The sequence below is a fragment of the Elgaria multicarinata genome, chromosome 5, assembly GCF_023053635.1.
Source record: "Elgaria multicarinata webbii isolate HBS135686 ecotype San Diego chromosome 5, rElgMul1.1.pri, whole genome shotgun sequence".
NCBI lineage: Eukaryota > Metazoa > Chordata > Lepidosauria > Squamata > Anguidae > Elgaria > Elgaria multicarinata.
The window spans coordinates 34,072,439-34,090,659 of NC_086175.1; the positions used below are offsets into that span (position 1 = coordinate 34,072,439).

The 18,221-nt window shown below is 39.0% G+C and overlaps 1 protein-coding gene across 3 annotated transcripts in view; it reads left to right on the forward strand.

Moving 5' to 3' along the window:
• The window catches only part of CLYBL (citramalyl-CoA lyase), a 222,786-nt gene that overhangs the window by 184,597 nt on the left and 19,968 nt on the right, over positions 1-18,221 (forward strand). For all 3 annotated transcript variants that reach the window (XM_063126109.1, XM_063126110.1, XM_063126111.1), the window contains exons 3-5: positions 11,872-12,060; positions 16,010-16,111; positions 17,977-18,070. In XM_063126109.1, the coding sequence (XP_062982179.1) occupies positions 11,872-12,060; positions 16,010-16,111; positions 17,977-18,070 (385 nt within the window). The remainder of the gene's footprint in view (positions 1-11,871; positions 12,061-16,009; positions 16,112-17,976; positions 18,071-18,221) is intronic.

Genomic DNA, 18,221 nt, shown 5'->3' on the forward strand with positions numbered 1-18,221 from the left:
GCTGAGATGAATAAATTAACTCATTTTGTTTGGAAAGAAAATTAAGGACATGAATAGAGCTTGTGGAATAGTAGACACTATTTCTTACATTTTGGAATGCAATCTGTACATATTACACATTGGACTATAAGACTGGAAAGCATATTTTTCTTAAGAAAGAAACTTACAGCACAGTCCTAATCAGAAGTAAGCCCCATTGAGTTCAGTGGGGCACACTCCCAGGTAAGTGTGTAAAAGATTGCAGCCTTAGTTTAGTTTATTGAGTTCGAGGGATACCCAGTGGTCCAAGTGGAGAAGACATAATTTTTTTACATAGTCCAATGAAACTAGGAATATGCAAAACGGGATATTGGTGTCAGTCTGTTTTTGATGCCAAAACTAAAGTCTACTGTGTAGAAACCCAGCCAATCACATTATATGGGATTAATGCTGGATTGCTGCCATTGCTTTTTGATATTAGCATCTATTCATTTGACAATTATTACTACTACTGCTACAAAATGATTTTGTGGCAAAAGTGTGTTAGTGTACAAAAAAAGAAATTATATTGTCCCTGTTCAGGCAGCCTAAAGTGAGATCTATATGTTGGAATGGAAAAAGACACAAATGCTTGATAAAGCAGCACTGAGGATCAGATAGGGAAGGTTAACTGGTAACTGTATTACAACATCCTTGGAGAATGGAAGAGGTAGTTACAAGATCAATAAGAAGATAACACTTCTCTTGTATTTGACTCAGTAGACGGATATCTCACTTAAAATTATTCCAACAACATCCTGCTGTTGGAGATGACAGCCATTTTCTTCTTGCAAGTATTTTCCCCTGTCATTGCTAGGCTGCCAAGTTAGAACTTTTTAGCATTTTAGAAAATGCTTAGAATATCTCAGAAGTTTAGAAATGTGCATCTTAATTTAATGTATGTCATATTTAATAATGTGGATCTTCTTGTTTTAATGAGTGTGTTCTTTTAAACATTTTCCTTTCTGTTGCCTATATATTATAATGGCATGTTGAAAAATGTAATCTGGTATGCCTGCCTGCATTGCTGGCCTATTCCCCACCCACACTCATACTCACACACACATAGCCACAGAATGTTACTAGTGACATCCACAATGCTGGTTGCATAATTTCAACAGCAGTTCATTCATGGCACTCAGAAGTTCAACTGACTTTCTACTCCAGGGGTAGACAACATGATACCTTCCAGATGTTCTGGACTACAACTCCCATAATCTCTGAATATTGGCCATGCTGGCAGGGGAAATGGGATTTGTGGTCTAAAACATCTGGAGGGCTTCAGGTTGCCTACCCCTGTTCTGTTCTCATTGATTAGGTTGTTCTGTCAAACAGTAAAGACATTTCCCAACATTGAAGAGAAAATGGAGACTTAAATCAAGCAACTTAAATCAGGCCTAGACTTGTGTTAGCTTCCCTTTGATGGCTGTATTACAAAGAAAGGGAGATCCTGTCGTTTTCCAAGAAGGATGGAACATGGAGGCATGGAACTGTGCCCAGGCCAGTTACAGTCCATGCTAAGGAGGCCTGCAGCAAGTGTATTTCTGGAGGTCATGGCCAAAGCTACCCATCTTCGTCTTCACAACTTGATTGTCAGGTCCACCCAACATCCCTTTGCTCCCTATTCAGTGAAAATGGTCTGGCCACATGCCCTACTGCTCTTCCTGTACAGCGAAATCCTAACTGTTGTGTTTGCCAGACTGCATGTCCCATTCCCACTGTCGTGGATTCTCATTCCCTCCGGCATTCACACATGCTGGCAAACTCACATGGGACACCCAATCAGCGAGACCTCTTTTATTGGAGGAAATCCAATGGTAAAAAGTTTAAAAGTTACACACTTCAAAAATATTTAAAGCTGATAGATGGTCAGAAAGCTTTAGGCTTCAAGATAACACAGTCAAAAAGCTACTCACTACAATAGCAACCTGGTTTCCCAGTTGCCATCTCAATGGTTCCAAAAACGGGTTCCAAACCTGACCAAGGGAGGAGAAAGATTCCTGATATGATCCTCCAGGCAATCACAATGGACATTCTTGAAAGGCTTAACAAACCATCCCAAGCGAGCTAGTCTAAATGCGGCCACACATTGGTAACTCAGGGAACATGGCCAAAGCCTAAACAAGATCACAGGGTGGGTAAAAATCTCAGGCACAAGAACTCCTGTGCTGTTGCTTTAGCCACCTGAGTCTGCAGATTAAAAGTCCAACAATAAAAATCAACCCCAGTCTGCCCTTACACTGAGTGGTTGATGAACAAACACACACAATCCACAACAAACGAGAGTTCAAGTATATGAAAAGCCTCACAGTACTTTTCATGGCACAGTCCTTAGAAATCCTAAGTCCAAATAGGAGAGAGTCCATGTGCAGAGTGCTTTCAAAATACCAAATGGCGATGGATCCAAACAGAGAGGGATTTCAGGCCATGAGTTGAGAGATGATCCTAGCAAAGGCTCCTCGCCTTTCCTCCAGCTTATAAAGGGAGGCAAAGGCCTGGTTAAAACCACTTGACAGATAGGGGCTAGGCCCATAAATCATGCATGTGTCTAAACACGGTGTCACTGGTCATCCCACCAAGATGTTGCTCCTTCAACAAGGCCCCCCACCTTTGTAACATTCTCAAGTTCCTAGGGAAACTTTACAGTCTCAGAGCCAAGGGAGGTGAGGTGAACGCTTTCCCTGAGAATCCTGACAGAGATAAGCTTCCAAACTAGTTCTAATTAAATTTAACTACAACTTGCTGAAACCTATACCTGACACCCACAAACACAGGAGCTGGTGCTAAACCAAATTTAAACCAAATTAACTGTTAAATAATGACTTGGGGGAGCCAACTCTTCCTGACCCTAGCATGCACTGGAATCTGCAAGAGGGTTGCTCTTCCTCTTCCAAAAAGATTCTATCCAGCTCAGGCTCTGGGAGCTCGCAGGTCCTGAGATTGCAGCCCCAGAGGTCCTACTCACATGCCAGACATGAATGCCCTGTGCAAGAAATGGATGGAGGCCAAGTCTGATGAATGCACTGAAAAAGTTTCAGAAAATTACAAAGAGTCCTGTGGAACCTTAAAGGTTGACAAATTCATTCTGGCATAAGCTTTCTTGTCTGATAGTTGACTTCCATCAGATTACCAGAAACGTTTGGTGGCAGAACAACTTGCAGGGCCGTTGTGAAGGCAATCAAGGAACTGTTAAATAATGACTTTGCCTTTTTTCAGGCTTTGTTCAAATTGCTCTAAGTTTCTGATTATGGCAGTAGTTTGCTTGCATGGCGAATTAGCCAAATACAATACCGCGCATACTCTGCAGACAGAGAAAGTATGAAGATCCGTGGCTGTGTCTTCATCAAGAACACTTCTATGAGAGATGCTAAATGGATAATGTAATAGACCATTTAGTGTGTATGCTGTCAGAGGGGAAACTGCCACTTTCAAATACTTTTTACTTCCGAAATTCATTTCACAAGGTGAAATTACCTATTGCAAACAAAGAATTACAACTTAAAACAACCATGTGTTGTTCTCCTTCCGAAATATGTAGTTGAATTTAGCCCATGTTCTCCCCTCCTCTTGCCAGTGGCAGTGACATAAGGAAGGGGGCCTGTTCCCTCTTTCAGTTTTTACTCACTACAATTTATTACTCTGGATTTCGTTATTTTAGGTATTTTTAAAAAGTAAAATAGAATGAAGAAAAATTCACCTTGATGGCATAATTTAAATGCAAGAAAAATAAGAGGGGAGATTAATCATATGAAAAATTATTTTAATATGATGGTGATTTTATGAAGTCCACCTATTGACCTGGTGCTCAATGAAACACAAGGCTCACGATCGTAAATGATTTTCATTAGAAAAAGGAGGAGGCAAGCACAAGCAGGAAGATGAGGATTTTGTTTTTAATTTCTCTTTTCATTGGGGCTGTGTCTCCATGTACTGCTTTCAATATTCACTTTTTGAAATGTGTGCTCAGAATACAGGGGGAATAAGAAATATCTATCACAAACTAGGTTTTGATTCACTTTTCCAGAAGAATTTGATAGAAAAATTGTTCTGCATTGATTTATTTTTCCTGTTACGTTTCTTCAATGGTAAAGGTGATTATCTGACCCGGTTGCGTTGTCAGTGGGAAACCTGAAAGAAAATGACCTGGCCATTTCAACACTGGCATTTCTGGGGAAGGAAGGGACACCAGCTTGTAAAAGGAGTTCAGGTTCTTTCCTCTTGGCACAAACTAATCCTGCCAGGGTAATGGCTCTCTTTAGGAAAAATGTAGGCTGACTTTGACAAAGGAAAACTGAAGTCTAGACTATGGTGGCACTCACTATAGACAAGAGACAAAAGCATCAGCAGTGTCAGGCTGCATAAACAAACCACTACAGGGGACTAACATTAAATCATAATTGCATGTTTTATCATGTCAGTACTGTCACAAAACAGCTAACTCTGGCTGTGACTACAGTAATTAATTTTCTACTGCCATGTGAAATGTATGGAGTTACCCTTAACTATTAGGCAGAAGCTACAATCTGCTTGCCACTGTACTCAATCTGATTTTTTAACACTTCCATGAATTGAAAGGTATTGTAATTAACCAGTCTTGGGGTAATGCTTTGTATGGCATTTTGGACCTTGAGCACCTCAGCAAAATTAGATATTAATTTATATTACCTTATTATTTTTAGCACTTTTAATTTGTCCGGTGCTTTATGATCTTATTGCATTTATCTCTGCAAATGCCATGTGACATAGATAAACTTTTTTCATTTATTTGTCCACACAGGTCTTCTCTGTGTAGTTCAAGCTTCTCATTTTCTCTACACAGCAATAAAAAACAGGGGGATCTTTGTATTTATGCATGCACCTGCATTATACATAGTCACAAAACCTGCTATGATGATTGAGAGAGAAGGCCAGCTATGCAAATGGATACAACTCAAATAAATAAGGACATATTTACAAAGGCATTTTTGTTCTAGCACCTACAAGGAGGGACAAATCGAATGTCTTTGGCTAGTATATCTAAAAGCAGAAAATGAGTCTCTTTTCCTTTTGTTCCAAGTTCACGAAAAAGATCAATAAAGACATCTTTATCAAGCCAGCTCTTTATGAAAGTTCATGTTTTTTCTTTCCCTTTTCAATTCTGTGGCCCTCCTCTCATTTCAAAGACATAAATTCGCTGTGTGTGTGTTTTAAAGGTGCTAACTCAGACATTTTGACTTTGTAGTAGCGCCACTATTTAAGGCATTTGTTTAGGGGTGTTTATGCTTGGTAGTTTTATAAATAAGCCTAAGGGGCTCTGTCTTAGTTGTCACTTCCCCCCACCCCACCCCCAGCATTGCATTCTGTCTGTCTTATCCTATCCGACAGTAGAATTGAGACCACTCTAATCCCAAGAAGTTTGGAACTAATGAACTAACTGCTGAGATGCTGCCACGGAGCTTGGTCCCAAGCTATACTGTACTTCACACTCGATTTATTCTCCAGATGGCGACTCCCTGCAGCCCCGCTGTGAGGGACCACCTCTTCCACTGGAGTGTAAAAGTGGACGGATGTTGTTTTCTTTGCAGATTTGATAATTCAGAGCTAGTAACTTGTGAAGATGATTAGTTATTAGCTTTAATGGATGCCAGTTGAACCGACTGCACGCATATTCCCTTCTTTAATTTCAGTGTCTGTTCGTTGTGGTGATGCTTGATTTATCAGCAGTGCCTATGTGGGCGAAATCGTTGTGTTTTCCCCAATTTAGTAACAGATATCACAGTGCTCCCAAGCTTCTCATCAATTCAGAGTTAGATATTAAAAGGAAGGTATTAATATGATTATTTGCATCCATTTGCATATTTAAGCATCCCTTAGAACAGATTATTATAAGTAAACATTGTACTCATCAAAGTATAACCATGCTTTTATTGGCATTTACATCTTGCTTTTCCGTCTGTCTCCACATTTATTCTGTCAATATGGAATCTCGCTGCTAATTTGCACAGGCTCATCCCAATTAATTTAAGTTGCAGCAATCTGATTTGTTAGAGGAACCACTTTATTTATCTGTTTAGACAAGTTAGAATTCTAACTCTCAAATATATTTAAAACAGTGCTGTTAAGAGTTCTGGATTGGCCATAGAATGAGAGGCATGCAGCATTTTTGGGAGAAAAGCATGAAGCAGTGGGGTGGGGTGGGTGGGTGGGGGAAACAAACACATCCCTGTGATATATTGGAGGGGGGAAATTAGATTAGTTTAATTTAAATGTGAAATGTGTGTATGTATGATATAATGCTAATAGTGCCTTATTGCAGTAAGAGCTTCTGGCATTAGCAGAGAAGGATAATGGCTGACTTGCATGTATGTAAATTCATTGAAATGCAGGCAAATTTTAATTGACTGATTGCATGGAATTGAGTCTAAATTTCAAAAGTATGGTCCTAAGGTAGCCTTTCCTAACCGATTGCTCTTTGAATGTCTTGGATTACAACTCCCATCACCCCCATCAGCATGGTCATGCTGGATGGGGATTATGGGACTTGCAGTCCAACTCATCCCGAGAGCACTGGGGTGGGGAAGGCTGACCCAGGGGATTGTCTAAAGGCACATGATGCAGCCTCTTTGCTGAAATTGCTTAGTGCCTGAATGGGAGAACCAACTGGGAAGCCTATGCCCTATGCGATGGCCCTTAATGCCATCGGGGAAGAAAGGTGGGATAGAACAGTAATAAATTAATAAAATAAATTCAAAATTGGTAAATAAGAGTGCTACTTGATATACAGCTGGCCAGGTGTTAAAGAGTGGAATAGACTTCCTATGCTCTTGACATTTGTATCTCACCCTTTGTGCAAAGAACTCATGAGAGTTTAGGCTAGGCTGAAAGTGCCTGGTATAAGGTCCGTTCTTTGAGTTGTAAGCCTATCAACAAATTTGAAGAACGTCAAAGACTTCTCTGAGCTTTTCCTCCAAGAATTAATTCCTGGTGTCTCGATCCTAAACACATTTATTGGGAAATAAACCCCACTGATTTTGGTGCAAGAGATTTCAAAGTGAATTATCCACTTAGGGTCATAATCTGGCGGATACTAGATGCAGTCCAATCCAGAATTCTGCAGGCGTTCCACTAGCAAGCGGAGCTAACTTGTAGCTGCTATGGGTTTCCCCAGTTACATCATCTGGTGATGCCCTGCATACTCAAAAGAAGTTGTCCCCATGTGAAATGCAGTTACAAAAAGCTTCTGAAACAAAGTATAGATAGTCCTTGGAGTATATTTGGGGGATCCCTAACAAGAAAGGAACCCCCTAATGTTGCATAAGTTTCCAAACTATTCCTTCTATTGTCTTTTTGCAGCTCTCATTACCGACTTTCTGTCCATATGCTAGAAGTGATCAACTGAATTCAACTACATAGGAATACTCTCTCAGGCAGCCTTCCTCAATAGGGTGCCCTCCATGGGTGTTGGACTACAATTCCCACCATCCCCAGCCAGCATAGCCATTCCCCACTTTTCATTAAGGCTGACCTATCCTAAGCAACATTCCATCAACGAACTAGTGGAGGGGGATATATTTTTATCTTTTTCTCCTTCTGTTTTAGTTGGGCGTTAAAAAGATTTTGTAAAGCTTTGTTAAAGAAAAGTCAGGATTTCGCCTCAAGCCAAAATTCTCTCATGGATTTTCTCACGTGCATTTCATATGTCCCCCACTGAATGATCTGTGATGAAAGACAAAAAAACAGGGAAAAGGAAGTGCCAGGCTCCACGTCGTGTATGTTGAGCATGGCCGAAGCTTCTGGAATCTTCTGACTTGTGGTCCTGCATGATCTCATAGTTAAAGCCTAAGAATATAATAAAGTGATAGTGTGATTCGTTGTTGCTAAGGAATCATATTTTTTTCTTAAAAATGGACAGAGCTAGAATGTAATGGTTCTACGAAAATCTATTCTCCACCCAACAGATGGCAAGAGCGTATAATCTCTCACAGTAACACATTTTTCTATTGAAATATGGAATAGGAGAATGACTTAGTTGCTGGCTGGTTATTTTGAGCTATGTAGCAGAGAAGGGACATATTTGGTTGATGAAAATTACTAACAGCAACAGACTGAGGCCAAGTCTCACGGAGGTGCTAAGCCTGGGTATGGGCTGTACCTCCCCCAAGTGCTAGCAGGGGGCTCACATGATGAAATGCTCCTCCATGCAAAACCATTCTCTCTACACAGGGCTGCAACATCTAGTTGGTCAGACAGAACACTTTCGATTGACTACAGACCTGCCACTAAATGGGAAACCAATTTCAAAAAATATTTTAAGTGGGTTGGAGATGAAGTGGAAAGCGGATTGCACAGGGAAAACTCAAATATCTTCCTTCCCCCTACACTCCCCCCCCCCGCAAAAATCCTTGCCTGATAGTCAGGGGCTCCTTCTGAACAGCATGAGCTATGTCACAAGGGGCTGCAGCGGGAATTGGGAATTGCCCAAAATTAGGCGGAGGCACTCAGAACAAGCGTTTTCCTCTGGCTTTAAGAATGTGCCCTGTGCTGTCATTTTGGGACTCGTTGCTTCATTCATGGACAAATCATGTCTCTTCTGTAAAGTAGAACACTGCACCATTGTTACTCTTATGATCTAGCGCTAGTTTAGATTGTTGTTTGTTATCAGCAGAAGTGTGTATTGTTGTTCTTCTGCCAAATAAGATACCGTGTCTTATTTGCAAGTATGAAACAATGACTTCGCAATACGATTCTGAGAATTATTTGTGTGTGGTGTCACAATGTGCTGCTGCTTCTTGTTTAAGACTTGTAAGGATTTAAAACAAAGGATGTCATCTCCCAGTCATAATACACCATAATAAATGACACTCCTAATTCTATACACAAGCGCTACCCTGCTCTATCCATCTGACAGGCACATCTTAAAGTCAGTATTTGAGGACACAGGGATGGCACTTCCCAGCTAATTATTGTTTTTTCATTAACTTTCTCTCTTTTTCACATTAGCTGGTGCAGGACCATTGCTTCAGTCTAAACATATCCTAATTATTGGTCTTGTAAATCATCGTATCATACAACTGTCTTAAACAGGTCTTGGGAGATCTTATCCTGATTGGTCCTGACAACTGTGAGCTACTGTTTCCTCCCACTGTTTAACTCAGACCACATTTTCCAAACTCTTCTGCCTCTACTCCCAAGATCAAGTTTTGTATCCGTCTGGTTTAAATCTAATATTTTGCATTGTTTTGTTCATTAGTTTTGCTCTGGATGGATACTAACTTTGATGATCCACCCCTCACTTTAGTTTGCCCTCTTTCCTTGATAAGTATTTTTGGTCAAATGGCTGTATATTATTAATGCTATTATCCTGTAAACTCCCCAACACAAACACACACACACACAGCTTTAAAACATTCGTCAGTCAAAAAGCTTTCAAGTTTTATTAGTACTATAAAAACTCTTCACAAATGAAATTGCTTTTGATAAGTGTTCATTTTGACAATGAGAATTTGCTAAGGGCTGTTGCCAAGTTGAAGGAATTTGTGTTTTGAAACTGAAATTGGCAGGAAGTAGAGAGTCCAAGTGCTTTCTTGTTTTCAGTCTGTCTGTGTTTCTGCCCATGGCCCAATAAAAGTGTTTTATTTCAACAAGAATTCAGCTATTCAGAAAGCAAATGATGTTCAGATATGTTCACTTTTCTTCAGTGTTTTCATATAATGTGTGTGAGCCTGGGAATATGTATTTGAGTGTTTCAGTTGATCTATCTATCTATCTATCTTTTTTATTTGTTTTATATACCGCTCTTCATAACAAAATCGCCAAGTGATTTACAAATAAGAAGTAACACTGCAAAATACAAGCATTAATAAAATACTACAGAACTTATTTATTTATTTATTTCATTTTTATACCATCCAATAGCCGAAGCTCTCTGGGCCATTCACAAAAACTCTTAAAAAATCATCAAAACTATATCAGCAGCAAGACAATGCATACCAAAACCATCTGTTCAGCAAACAAAAGACTCAAATGTCTCATCCAAAAGTCCCAAACTCTTGGGTGAAGAGGTGCATCTTAAATAACCAACAAAGCAAAGCTACTAAAGATGCATCTTCAAAGGCAGTGGGTTGCCTAACGAGGGTGCCACAACAGAGAAGGCCCTTGCTCATGTTACTACTTTCTTGGCATTGCCTGAAGGTGGGACTGTGAGCAGCCACCCCCTCTAAATGTCTCCCAGGCTGGTATGTACTGGAAAAGAACATCCCACAATGATTTGGATCCCAAGCCATTTAAGGTCCCTATAACTTGCAATAGGCTTGGAAGCAAATAGGCAGCCAGTGCAGGTCATGAAGAATAGATATAATATGACTCTGACTTTGCACGCCATTCATTTACTGACTGCCACTATTCCGCACTAGTTAAAACCTCTGAACCATCTTCAAGGGCAGACCCTCATAAAGTAGTCCAGACACAAGGGTGCAAAGGCAGGAATTACTGTGGCGAAGTTATTCTGGTCCAGGTAGAGTCATAGCTGGTGAGCCAGCCAGATTTGAAAGTAGTCACTGTAGCCACTTGGGCCTCCAGTGTTAAAGTTCACCCATGTTATGCACCTGCTCCTTCAGTGGGAGCACCATGATGTTCAGAACATACCATCTCCACTTCCCAGACCTGGGAACTATTCAACTGCAGAAAAGGGCAATTAAAATGATCAAGGGGCTGGAGCATCTCCCCTACAAGGTAAGGTTCCAACAGCTCAGATTGTTTAGCTTGGGAAAAAATTAGGATAAGGGGGGATATAGTAGAGGTGTACAAAATTATATGTGGTGTGGGGAATGTGGATAGGGAGGCATTTTTCTCCCTCTCTTATAATACCAGAACCTGAGGTCATCCCATGAAGGAAGTATTTCTTCACACAGCACATTGTTAAACTATGGAACTCAGTATCACTAGATGTAGAGATGCCCAGCAATTTGGATGGCTTTAAAAGGGGGTGGATAAATTCCTAGAGGAGAAGGCTATCAATAAATACTAGTCCTGATGGCTATGGCTGCCTCCAGTATCAGAGACGGTAAAGCCTATGTTCACCAGTTGCTGGGGAACATGGGCGAGAGGGTGCTGCTGCACTCATGTTCTGCTTGTGGGTTCCTGGTCAACAGCTGATTGGCCTCTGTGTGAACAGAATGCTAGACTAGATGGATTCTTGGTCTGATCTAGCATGGCTCTTATGTTCATCAATAGTGCTTATGTCAAGTCAGGATTCAGTCTCAGTTTATAGGCCCTCATTCTGACTCCAGATACTATTCCAGCTCTGTCTCACCTGATTCAGATGGAATGGAGAGATAGATCTAGGAGTCATCTGTATAAGGATAGCACCTTGCTGCAGATCTCAGAATGGTCTCCTGCAGTACCTTCATATAGATGTTAAAGAGCATGGTTGACAAGATGAAACCTACAGCACCCTCGGGTGAAGCGCCATGGGGCTGAGCAGACATCTCCTAGTACTACTTTCTACAAAGTTCTGCAGGAAAGAGTGGAACCACTGTATCACCATCCCCGACTCCCACCTTACAAAGCCATTTGAGGAGGATACCATGGTCAATGGTACCAAAGGCTGCTGAGAGGTCAACAAAAATCAACAGGGTTACACATTCTCTGTCTCTCTCCTAGCATAGTTCATCCTCCAGGGCAACCAAGATAGTTTTGGTGCTGAACCTAATCCTGAAACCAAATCGAAATGGGTCTAGAAAATACAGGGTAAAATGTATGCATGTGTTGAATATAATTTTGGATTACCAAGTGTTCTTTATTTTACTCATGAGTTTTCCCAGTCTTTTAAATTTGGTTTACAGTATGATGTAGATTTTTTTTAACATATTTTAGGTAGAAGCAAGAATGAAATGTGTGAAAGCACTTGAAGAATTTGAGTTTGGTCAGACGGAGAAGTGTGTTAGGATCAATTCAGTGTCCAGTGGTCTTGCTGAAGAAGATATGAAAATCATTTTGGACTCCAACATTCTTCCTACAAGCCTGATGCTACCCAAAGTTGAAAGTGTAGAGGAAATAAGATGGGTAAGTAAGCAAGGATTTGCAATTATCTCAGCTTTAGATGAAGACTTGTGTCTGATTTTTTAAAAAGTAGTCATTGGGATGAGTGGAATGAGGCAAATATGGAAATCTCCAGTTATAATACTACCTGAATTAATCTGGACCTTTATCATCTCCATGTTAGTATATAAAAGCTTGATAAGATCTAAAGGCCTCCTGTCTTATATTATAGCAAAAACAGGCAAATTTGGAATTTAGATCACTGTCCTATGCACTCTTATCTAGAAGTAAACTCCATTGAACACAGTGGAACTTACTTCTGAGTAAGCACTGTCAGCTTCCATTCTGACAATATTTTAAAGGGAAACAATTCTGGAAGACCAGGTACAGGTTGGAATTGCATGAGGAACATACATCCTACACTTTAAATGTTAAGTAGAATTAAGGTGCAATCCTATGCATGTTTAGACCGGGGGGGGGGGGACTTCCAGCAATGCTGGGAGTTGTAGAACTTTTTTCTGTCTAAACTTGCATAGGATTGAGCCCTTAATATCTTGCACCCTGTTTTAATAAGCTATGCTATCATTAAGGGAAAGTAAAGAATAAAAGAAAAAAGATTGCAAAGTGACCCCTCTTTTCACTATACTAAAATCTCACTGTCTGTCATGTAAACGTATAGGGTACATGCCCTGAAAGTTGTTGGAAGCTATAGGTAGATGGAGGAAACATTTTAACCACACATGAAAAAATTATGGTGGGGACAAGGTCATTCCTTGGGGCAACTAGAAGAACAAACAGGAAGCTTTTAACTAGTGTTTTTAATTAGCACAGATATTATTTCCTGTCCAGTTCTCTATTTCTTCTCTATTTAATTGCTGACAGGTGTGTTTGGGCTTCATGACTGACTTTTCAGCCAATAAAAACCTGAAATGTAAATGGTTGGCATGTCAAATTACTTAAGAAAACTTTGAAATAGGCCTAATTATGCTATAATCGTTCTAATTGTTAAGGAGGTATAAGTTTTATTTAGTGATACCATTATTTCTGAAAAAAATCCACTAACATTGCACTAAACTATTTTCATAGTCCAGAGAACCTTAAGTGCACAGTTTTAAGGTGCCATAGGGCTCTTTGTTTTTCCTTTGTTGTTTGTTTGTGTTTTGCACAACCAGAGAATATGGGTAACAATGAACAATAATAAATTCAAGATAAAATTCATTAAATCTTAATGGAAGAAAACATTCAGCTGTGTAACAACACATACAAGTAATAGTTTAATTATTTATTCAATAATATTCTCTTTAGAAATATTTAGGTGGCCTGATCTTTTGGAAAGCAAGATTCATAGGCTTTCTTGTTGTTTTTGCTGCAGCATACTAACAGATCTGGAATTTGATGGTTATGAATATTCATATTTCCATTCCAGCAATGACCAAAGATATTTTACCTCACTGTGAGATCTTAAGGCTTTCTTTCTAACATACCCCGTCTTTCCTCATCTTAGATTTTAATTTCTAATGTTTCCCTTTCTGGAAATAAAGCGGTGTTAGCTTCCAACACGTCCCTACATGTATTCCTCTTTTTAATTTTTTTTTTTGTCTTGATGACTCATTGCTGCTCACACTGTTGTTGTTTTTTGTTTTAAAGTGGCTAATGTAATGGAGAGCTTTTTGCTGTTTATTTTTTCCCCTTCATTTTTATTTATGCGAAGCATAAAACCTGGAGACTGATGCACAACTAAAAAAGATGGGCTTACTTGTTTTCTTTTGTGTGAGAATCTCCTGCTTTCCTTTTGTCCCTAGTATGGGTACTTGTTTGACTGGCATGGCTTATTGGACTATAACAAGCGTAACTCTCGCTCCTTTGTCATGGGACAATTCTCCCACAAATCCAGAACAGTGGGCATTCTTCCCAATACACTATCGGGTGTGCACTGGAATTGAAAGAATTGCTAAGGCCTGCTACTTCATCCCCTCCCCGATCTTTGTGTTTGGCCCCCTCCTCCTTTTTTTCCACCCCCTCTCGCTGAAATGAACACTTTACCAGGCCGGAAACATTTAATCGGCTCCTTTTGAAAAAAAAATAATTGAAACTTCTCCACTAGTTGCCTTTTGTATAATTTTTTTTTAAAATCAAATAAAAGAGTTGGGGGGACCAATATTTGATCCCAAACTCTCCCTTTTAGTTCTAAAATGGTGCATTAAAAAAAAAGATTTAAATTCATAAACAGATGGATGCAGTTTTATTTTTTAAATGGCTTAGTGTACAAAGTGGTTGCCTTTTAAAATTTACATTCCATATCTGCTAAATTATTTAAATTGTCAAGGCTAGACAATGGAATGTTAATTTTGTTTTAATATTTGCTCTTTTGACCAGATTAAGGCTGCAGTTCCATGCACATTTACTTAGGCGTAAGCCCCATTGAACGCTATGGAGCTTACTTCCATGTAGGCATGTATCGGACTGGGCTGCAAATGTCTTCTTTTTTTGCAGTTGCTTTGCGCCCTACGCCAAACATTCGAATTGCAGGCACTCTCTTAATTCCTTACATTCTGTGGCTTAGGAACCTGTGGAAAAGGTTTGACAGGCAGCTGTGGCAGCAGTGCTGGAAGTGGCAGCAACGGTGATGCTGATATTACACACACACACACACACACACACACACAATGAGGATGGACAAAATTTCTCATTGCAGAAAGACACGGTTTATTTTGGCCTAATGTAAAGTTATTGCAAATTGGTTAGAAGCTTTTTTAAAGATTTCAGTGATTAGATTTCCTTTTCTTTTGGGGGAGGGGTGAAGGGGGGGCTAAAAGGGGCAATAACACCTCTAATCCAGCTTCTGGTAAATAGGCTGCCAGCTTTTAAAATGAGTTTCCTTTCTATTAGTCAGAATATTATGCTAAGCCTTAAGCATTAGTTTTTATGTTGCCATAGCAGCCTTACTCCTGCAGGGTTGTGACCTGCGATGATTACAGTACAAAGCTTATGGGGTCTTGAAACCCCCTTTGAAGATGAAAAGTCTTTGATGGTTTATATTTATGCAAATCTCTTAGATATGATTTACCCAACTGAGACTGAATGGAGAGATGATTAAAATTCCCTTTTCCTTTGATATCCATTAATGGTTAAATATTCCTTAAATATAAAATTGGTGCATGCATTTTTCTCCTCCTGTCTTTATTGACGAAAATTTCCTTAGCATACCTGTGATATGTTTATCTCCCAACACATTACTAGATCTAGAAAGACATAATAGATTTACAATATACAGAGGTGGTTCCTCCCCCCACCCCCTGGCCCTCCATTCCCTTTTGAAAGGGGGCGAACGGGGGGGGGGGGAATCTGTACAAGAGCTTTTGTATGTTTCCAGATGATAGATTTTGGAATCTGGGCTACCCCACCGGCAGCTCAGAGCTAGCTGTGAACTGGTCTCATGGAAAAAATTGGAGAGCTTTGGTCTTCAAAGAATTAAACTTCCTTTTTAAGGCCCTTCCTAGGTAAGCTAAAAATTATGAAGAAAAGGCCTCCGGAACAAAGGGTAACAGTGCTGCAATGAATAATGTGGGTGCCACTTTGGAAGGCTGGAGAACATTCACAGCCCTGTCAGTGTCAGACATGAAACAAAACAGAACGTCAGGTATATCAATACGTCTTTGTTTTTAAGGGCCTGCTGATTTGCATTTAACTAAGTCAGGGTGATAGGTGTTACGCAAATATTTTTGCAACGAAGGCTTCAAAATATACAGTAACGCTGGCATGCTAAAAGATAGGCCTATGAGAACAAACCTCTTTTAAAGCTCGAGGGTGCGGGTTTGTTCATTAGCTTTCTAGGCTTTGTTCTCCCAGTTTGTTTGTATTTCACTTCAATGCAATGTTTAGATTACCATACTATTTTATAGATATACTTTAAAAAACAAAAACAACCACCTTATAATTTCTCTTCCCCCCCCCCCCCCGAAAATGCTCTTAGTTTACAGAGAAATTTGCGTGCCACTTAAAAGGCAGAACACTTGTAGAACCTATGAATTTCATTCCTTTTGTGGAAACAGCAATGGGGTTGCTCAATTTTAAGGTAAGAAGCATCAATATAATTCAATTTGCATTCCTGCATAAAGCCCTAGTGTTTGGAAGAATAGGAACTATCCTATAAATTACTGTTTCATAACTGGAAAAGGTGGATTACAATGCCATAAAATGTCTTACAGGTCATTTCATATTTTATATAAATGTAAATCATTAGCCAAAATATTCAGCTTCACGTAACACAGACATTCAACATACGAGTTCTCTCCTGTATTATTGTTAGTTCTTTGGGCATTTCTGTATCTTTTTATTGGAAACCAAATAAAAAACACATCTGTCTTGAAAAGATTTGGAGAGCCACAAATAGAAACTTTTTTCCAGAATATTCCAGAAGCTCCAAACTTCTCAATCAGACTATATTTTTAGTGTACAATTTCAGGGATCTTAATGAAATACTTGAAAGCAGTTATTTTACAAAGTTCCAACTACCAATAGCATTTTAAAAAAGAGCCATGTGTGTTCATGATGAAAAATATACATGAAATGTTCTGCAATCCAATATGTGAAAAAAATGTCATAAGGTATGTAGACCTCTCTTTCTTCATCTGCCCTATAAACATGTTATTTCTACCTCCTCTGTCATCTTGATGTTGATCAAATGCATGCAAATGGCCTTGTACTCTTGGTGTCCAGCCTGTATGTTTCAATGGAGGAAAGATATTAACGATGATGAAACTCAAACTGGAGTGCACCACAGTCATGCCAAGATTTCCTGGAAAAGTTTTGTATTATTTGAAGGAAGTGCTAGGAAACCCTTGTGGCTACGATGTTGATATACATCACATTTTCCAGCATGTTTCAAAGATATTTTTCCGACTTAAATGTAAGGAATTGCTAATTGTACATGTTCATATGAAGCAGAGAGTTTACTTATTAGTTTACATTTTCCTCCTTCTTATTGATCTCTTTCTCAAATTAACAAGGAAGGTAGAAGAATTAGTAAAGTTAGCCCTGAAAAAATATCAACCAATATCCTATTTGGATTGGTCTAAACCACATATATCTACAATATTATAACATAACAAATAAAAGCCACATAGCTAAATGCAGCCCTGAATTTTCGCAGGAGAATCCCAGCCATCTGTGAAGTATTTCAGTTTACCAAGCCACATTTTTAAAAAATAAGTAAACTGCTACAATTATACAAAGCTTGTTGCAATATGGAGATTAATGCATTTAGCAAACCCCAAGGTATCATTTGCTTTTCAAATTATTTTCTGTGCTGCTTGTTTCATTTTACATCTCCTATAATTATATTAGTTATTAGAGGTTATACAGTATATACTGGTTAATAATCCACCCTGTGTTGCCCATTAAGTCATGATTAGCAGATTGCATCCTCCATCTGCAATGTGTTAAACCAAAGATACTCCTGTTGTAGTTCTATGCAGGTATTAAACATTGCTGAGTGAAAAGTCATCCTGTAGTTGTATGTAGTATGCACTTTTAAAAGACATCACTTTCTTTACTCTTACAATAGTTGTCACATTCGAAAGCTTTGTGCTAAAATCAACTGGGGGGAGGGGGGAATTATTTGTATTGTGTACTTCAAGCTGCAACCCTCTACCCAATTTTCTGGGAATAAACCATGTTGAACTCATTGGGACTTTCTGAATAGTCGTGTCAAAGATTGCACTGTGAACTTCACTGAATATATTTGTATCCAAAGTATTTTTTTGGTACACGTGTATGTATGTGATTTCTTGCTATTAATTTATTTTGCATACTAGGCAAGGGTTTCCTCACAACCCTTGCCCTGAGGATATATTTAATTGAAAGAGTAGTATCTTTTTGGTAATAAAAATAATTTTGGACAACCTGCTGCTTACATAAACATTTGTGTTGCACTTAAAGGCAGTTTGTGAAAAAACCTTGAAGATGGGACCCCAAGTTGGCCTTTATTTGGATGCAGTAGTCTTTGGAGGTGAAGATTTTCGTGCCAGCATAGGTATTTCCTTTTTTAAATTAAAACAAATAAAAAAGTCAACACCACAATGATAATAATAATAATAATAATAATAATAATAATAATAATAATAATAATAATAATATCTGCCACCATCATAAACCATGTTGGTCACACTTAATCCCATTGAAAG